General features: G+C 49.3%; 1 protein-coding gene across 1 annotated transcript; it reads left to right on the top strand.

The window, feature by feature from the left end:
• The first annotated feature begins 721 nt into the window (after nucleotides 1-721).
• On the top strand, nucleotides 722-4552 carry LOC142840771 (homeobox protein Rhox5-like). Its single transcript, XM_075957368.1, has 4 exons — nucleotides 722-974; nucleotides 1168-1520; nucleotides 2132-2156; nucleotides 4248-4552. Exons 1-2 carry the CDS (start codon nucleotides 896-898, stop codon nucleotides 1509-1511), a joined length of 423 nt encoding a protein of 140 aa, XP_075813483.1. The 5' UTR covers nucleotides 722-895; the 3' UTR covers nucleotides 1512-1520; nucleotides 2132-2156; nucleotides 4248-4552.
• The last annotated feature ends 2022 nt before the right edge of the window (nucleotides 4553-6574 follow it).

Below are 6574 nucleotides of genomic sequence, written 5' to 3'. Positions count from 1 at the left end.
TGCAGTCCCAGCTGGAAAAGAGGAACCATAAAGAGAATCATCCAGCCTCCAGGCCCATGTGCTGGGGGAGGCATGGTGAAGGGTCGCAGCCTGAGCCAGGGATGGGCACCATCTGCTCCCCCCCCCCCCCCGCTTCTCTCCAGGGGAATACTGGGTTTTAAACGGATTGTTAAAGAGCCACCTTTGAGGCGCGTGTTGGTGGCAGTGGCGCACGCCTTTAATCCCTGCACTGGGCGGGGGTGGGGGGGTGGGGGGAGGAGGCGAGGCATCTTTGAGTTTGAGGCCAACCTGGCCTACAGAGCGAGTTCCTGGCCAGTCAGGGCTACACACAGAGAAACCCTGTCTAGAAACCCCAACAAAACAAAATGAAACAAAACAGCTAAGTCACTTTTCTATGTGGCCATCGGCGTGTGTGAACAGAACTTAGGCCTTCAGGTGTTGGGTCAGAGGATTGCTCTAGTCTTGGTGAGCTATCTCGCCAGGAAAGAGCTGGTACTGAACTGTCTGAATTAATGGGAGGCAAAGAAATACCCGGTGTGACCTCTGGAGATCTTTATGCCTCGCTGCATATTTTACCAAAGTCAGAGCCGTCCGCTGAGCTGTGACCTGGCGTCTCAGGTTCTGCACACCCACATACCCGCATGCTGTCCCCTTCTTGCAGGCACGTCGTGCTCATTACACCCCCTAAGCTGCCGCTGCCTCTGTGCCTCGAAGGCTCAACCCACAGGAACCACCGGGGAGCAGAAAGCAGAGCCAACAAGCCTAGGACTGAATACATTGGAAACTAAATTGGGCCTGAGGAGAGCCCTTTCAGGTTGAGGAGCGCAGCTCTCTCATTCTGGTCCCCGGACACCAGCATCAGCAGGAGCGTACTTCCTCATCGACTCATCAGAGTATGGCATCTCAAGGCTGCAGTCGGGCCATCACCTGCTTACTCTGCCTGGGAGTCAAGGAGGACCAGGAAGAGCAGCAGGGTCAGTACCGGTATGGAATTGGTGTTTTTGTGATCGCCGGGAAGCAAATATCCCTGGCAGAAGGGAATGAGTGAAGCAACAGCACCCGCCGTCAGCTCACTTTATACATTGCTCTTCGGTGCTTTGTCTCTCCTTTTCGTGCACACTGAGCCCTGATGCCCTGATCTTTCTCTGGCTGTTTCCTCTTTTGCAGATGTGAACGCACAGATGATCTTTCAGGCTGGAGAGGGGAGAGAGAAGAAAGGTGTACGGGGCCAGCCTGGAGTGGGAGGAGTGGGAGCAGACAGTGAAGGAGAAGAATTAAAAGGAGGAAGAGGAGGCCCCTTTGGTCCTTGTGCTCCAGGTCCTGTGGGTGATGGGAAGAAGAATGGTGGCACCAGCGGAAGAGGAGTGGAGCAAGAGCAAATGGAGCTGGTTGCTGAGGGTACGGAGAGCCAGAAAAGCCTAAAGCCTCTGGAGAGGCCAATGGCCCGCCACCAACTTCGGTTCACCCAGCGGCAGCTGGAGCAATGGGAGACCATTCTCCAGCACAGTTGAGCCAGCAAGGTATGCAGACACGCCTTACCTTGCCCCTAGTGGGCAGTTTTCAGAGAAGACATGTTAGTTCAAGGTGATCTTGGTTCTCTCCCAGGGCCCCCTTATCCCCTCTTGAAAGAAAGGCCACCTGGCAACTCTAGACTGCCCAACTCTATCCTCCTGCAAATGGGGGCTGGGGTATGACGAAAGCTAGGGCAGCCGCGAAGGAAACTACTTTCTTGCTGTATTTAAACGAGTCCGGTTGGAGACTGCAGCAAGACAAGGTCTTGCCAGAGCAGAGTGAGAAGCCTGAGATTGGAGTTCTGCCTTTGCTTGAAATTTTATATCTGTTCATCTCTTGATTGCTTTGTGTGTCTTTAAATTACATTGGACCATGATGTGTTTTGATGAATGATTTTATTTTTTTGGCTTCTCCTTTAAGTTGGTACCGGGTGGTGGTGGGAGAACTCAGGGTAAATTAAGCCTCAAGGTGGATGCTGCAAACACTGTTGGGGGCAGGAGGAGGGGTTGATAGGACAAACATTGAAGCATGAATATGAAATATACTGTGCCTGCTTTAATTTCATCCACAGGGCCACATACTGAGTGTGTTTTGTTTGTTTGCTTGTTTTTCCTTTTAGGAAGGATCTCGCAAAATGGATGGGTGTAAGGTTGGTAATCTGAAAAAAAAAAGCCGTTTGGCAGGATAGCCATTCTAAAACTCACCTGAGATCTTGAATACCTTTGTCCTAGATATATTGAGTTTGTGGGCTGTTGTTAAAGTCTCTAGGTTTGGGGAGGGTCTTTAAACTCTGTGGGTACAAAATGGAGTCAGAAAGCCCCAGCATGTGAGAACGTGGCTTCCTAAAGGGAAAAAGAATATTACTGCCCTTTACATAATATTTGGGTAAAGAATGACGTAGAAATTTCCCAAATTTGACCTGGAGGGATGGCTCCGCCGCTAAAGGCTAGGCTCACAAGCAAAAATAGAAGAAACCATCCAAATTTATGAATCTATGAGCTCTGTGTTATTATTTCCGATAGTAAATTTAAGCATAAATTCTAAGAGGAAGGAGGGAATTTGTAAATCTTCAGCCATTGTAGTGATGGGGTGGGGAGAGCATACAATGCCTGCTTCTCCTGGCATTGCTGCTTCAAATTCACTACCTTGCTGGTAAAGCAAAGTAGTGAATGGCAGACCTGAATTTAAATTGTCTGGTACATCTTGGTGTGTCTTCCTGATATATGAAGAGTCCACATATGATGGTGTTTACCTATAATGCCACGACCCTGGAGGTGAAGATCAGGAGTTCAAGGCCAGCCTGGGCCACATCAGACCCCGCCTCAAATAAAAGCAGACAGACGCGCACGCCTCAAACCCACACACACATTTATGTTGGTAGTGAATGTCTCTCTGACATCAGATCGTTTTCCTCATCCCTGTCAGGTATCATGAAGAACTGTTTTGTGTGATTGGTTGATGGTGGGGGCTAAACCTCACTGTGGGTTAAATTCATACCTGTGGTAGTTTGGAATATTTTTTCCATTTTTCTCGGGCAGAGGTAAGTGGATTTGCAGCTCACTGGACTCAGAAGTGGTCGCGTGAGAGCAGGGGAAAGTCCAAGCTGTACAGGAGTTCTTCTGGGAAGAAGGAAAGTAAAAGATTCAAAGGGGCATCGGGATAATGGCATTAGGTATATCTCTGAGTTCCCTCTTGTGTGCGCACTAACAGAAAGGCCCTGAAGACTGGGGAGGTCGCGTCTCTAGAACACCAGCTGTTCTTAGGCCCCTAAGGCTACGTACATCCCAAGGCTACACTCCAGGCTTAAGCCAGGTCTGGCTCAGGGTGCTCAGGGCACAGTGCGTAGTACGGCATTCGCTTTCTGAGGAGTTCAAAGCAGCCCTGGAATGGAGAAGCTGATAATTGCCAAGCTGCTTTGTCCTGCCCTCAGTTTACCTAGTGTGCTCTCAATGGCCCTCTGAGGGTAGAGTTTCTCACATGCCACAAAGAAGGTGAAGGACTGTGTTTTAAAATTCAGACATCTTAACATGAATGTCTCCAAAAGGCTTGTCCCACACCTTGCCTGCTCTGCTTTCTGAGCGTCATCAGAACTATATTGTGAAAGTGTCCCGGATGTGAGCGTGGTCCTCATTTTCCTTCCTGGAACAGTTGGTTCTCTTTGTAAACATTGCTATTGCTATTGTGGAGCTCCGGGCCATGAGTAGTGCTGAATTTGCAGGCCACATACTTAAAAAGGGAGAAGTGCTCCCTCTAGTGGCCCAGGAGAAAGAGGCTGCATTCAGAAAGAGCCCTTTGCCTCACCCTATATACAAACTGAATGGCTAGTATCTACTACAGAGCCTGAAACGTTTCCTGGTGCTCCCTGGGGTTTGCTGAAGGAAAGGCGCAGTGTTTTCCGTCCTAACAGGGTTCTTCAGGCCTTTCCCCTGTAGCTCCGTGACTGGAAGCCAGAGTTCACACACATTGAGCAGTTACTATACCCTCAGTCCCTCACTGAATTAGAACAGCATGAAATGAAGGGCCTCTTTGTTTGGACTCCACGATCTCACAAATTGGGTTGAGCCTATAACTCAGGAATAAAGCACTTGTCCTGGCATAGTTGAAGCCCTAGGTTCAATCCCGAGTACCTACCAAAAAAGTCAACCAAATGTCAGTTGGGTTTTTTTGTTTGTTTGTTTGTTTTATCCGCATGCTTTTTAGTGTACTAATGCGGTCCCTTATCCTTCCGAGTGCAGGACTAATTTAAGATTAGGAGCATTGCACACAGAAAAAATGGAAGGAGGAGGACCAGAAGTGTACCATCTGGGCCCTAGAACATCTGTCTCTGAAGATTTCAGTGTCACCCTAGTCCCGGAGCAAGATGGGAATGGCTTCTTCTTGTGCCACCAACATCTCAACTGCCTATGCTGACCACAGCAACCCTTACTTCTCAGCCATTCTTTTAGCAATAAAGAGGCGGATTCTCAATATGTTTGTTCCATTGCCTTTGCGATTTCTAAAATATTGTTGTAAATACCTTAGTGATTCTAGTATTATAGAAATGTCCCTTAGACAGAATAACTAAAAGGTATCCTTTCATAATGTGGCATAATTGAGTTGTCTTCTATATTCCCTACACATCACAGGAAATCTGCAAATATAGTGATGGATCACACTGACCTGCACATCCTCCATTGCCAACCCTTGTCACCCCGCTGCCTTCAACTCACCCCACTGCTGTACAAACAAGGAAGGACAGGGCAAACTCCTGCTGAGAATCAGTGTGTTCCCAGAGGGGGCTGAAGTCTGCCACTATTCACGTGTGTTTTCCAGTACTGTAAATGACTGGGGTGGGTGGGTTCTCTGATGATGAGCTCAGTAGTCCAGGAGGTAGATGCGTCCAAAGTGGGGTGAGGGCAGTGGGAATAGCCAGCGACCACCTAAGGCCAGTTACACTCCAAGCTGGGCTCTTGATGGAGCCAGATTTCCAAATCCACCCCTGCGTGGTCCTGGGCACTCAACATTGCTGTTCCCGGTTAGTCTCGAACAAATTGACAAGTGCTTTTGGCGTTATCATTCACATTTTGTCCACTAGCGGTGACAGGCATTCTTGAAATGGTCCCATTCAGTTCACGAGGAGATGACACGCACTCTTGACACTGTTGTTGTTCAATTTAGTTCATGGCGGGAGCGGGCAAAAGGCACTCTTGACTTTGTCTTTCAAAACCTTTTGTCCGTGAGGGTGTGAAAAAACACTCTTGACATTGTCGTTCCCATCTAGTCTGGCCCATTGTGGGGGGTGCCATGCCTGGACTGGTGGTCCTGGGTTCTATAAGAAAACTAGCTAAGCAAACCATGGGGAGCAAGCCAGTAAGCAGCTCCCCTTCACGACCTCTGCACCCGTTCCTGCCTCCAGGTTCAGCCTGGTGTGAGTTCCTGTCCCGACTTCCTTCACTGGTAGACTCTGATGTGGGGCTGGAAGCCTAATAAATCCCTGTGTCACCAACTTGCTCTGGCCATGGTATTTCATCATAGCAATAGTCACCCTAGCTAGGACAGTCCACAAGGGGACAACAGGCACTCTTGACATAGCTCCCACGTACTTCACAAGACCGCCCCAGATCCTGGCAAAAGCGACCCGGGCTTGCCTAGAACTGCTTCCAAAGTTTCTTTGGCTTTAGACAGTTAGACAGTTGTACACGGCAGGTCCTACGGTCACACTGTTACAGGGACCCCCCCCCCCCCCAGAGATGACCACTCAGACCCAGTGTGTAGCCACCTGAAAGCCTTTACTCCAACTGGCTGGGACCACACCCAGGTGTTTGGAGCAGCAGGCAATGGGACATTTCCAGCCTGGACGGAGCACCCATGCCTGTCAAATGAAGCATGCCCTCGGAGCCCAGCTCAACAGCCGTTAGAAAAGACCATAAGATCCAAGAGCATCAGCTCGATGGCAAGCCGAGCCCTATCTGTAATTAGAGGTTTAACCCGGGAAACAGTGTTATCTATGCAAAGAAGGCACTTCCGAGCGCTGACCATCCCCTGTTAAGGAAAAGCTGGAGAAGGCCACAGTGTGCCGTCTGTGACACAGAATCACACGGAAGTGGTACTCCACATGCATCTTGATTTTTTTCAGTCCCGTTTAGTCCACAAGGGGGCGCCAAGCAACAGGCACTCTTTTTTTTCTTTTTAAATTTATTTATTTATTAAGGATTTCTGCCTCCTCCCCGCCACCGCCTCCCATTTCCCTCCCCCTCCCCCGATCAAGTCCCCCTCCCTCATCAGCTCGAAGAGCAATCAGGGTTCCCTGACATAGTTGTACCCCTTTAGTTCATGGCTGTGGGCCAGTGAGGGGGAAAACAGGTGTCCTCGATTCTGTCTTCCCCTTTTGCACAACAGGAAGCAATAGGCACTCTGGACATTGTCACCTTTAGTCCACAAGGTGACTCTACATCCAGGACCACAGGATTCTTCCTGAATTAGGAACCACCTATGCCCTCAAACCTGTAATATCTGTGCAAAATTACAAATGTGGTACGTGGGGTCCCTTTGGGAAGTCAGGCAAGCAGGCAAGGTAGGAAGA

Source organism: Microtus pennsylvanicus, chromosome X, assembly GCF_037038515.1.
Source record: "Microtus pennsylvanicus isolate mMicPen1 chromosome X, mMicPen1.hap1, whole genome shotgun sequence".
Classification (NCBI taxonomy): domain Eukaryota; kingdom Metazoa; phylum Chordata; class Mammalia; order Rodentia; family Cricetidae; genus Microtus; species Microtus pennsylvanicus.
This window is presented reverse-complemented; position numbering and strand designations above follow the sequence as displayed.

Coding starts and splice junctions, on each gene's coding strand:
- LOC142840771 (XM_075957368.1), top strand. CDS start 896: ATGGCATCTCAAGGCTGCAGTCGGGCCATCACCTGCTTACTCTGCCTG. Junction 975..1,167: donor GGACCAGGAAGAGCAGCAGG/GTCAGTACCGGT, acceptor CCTCTTTTGCAG/ATGTGAACGCACAGATGATC.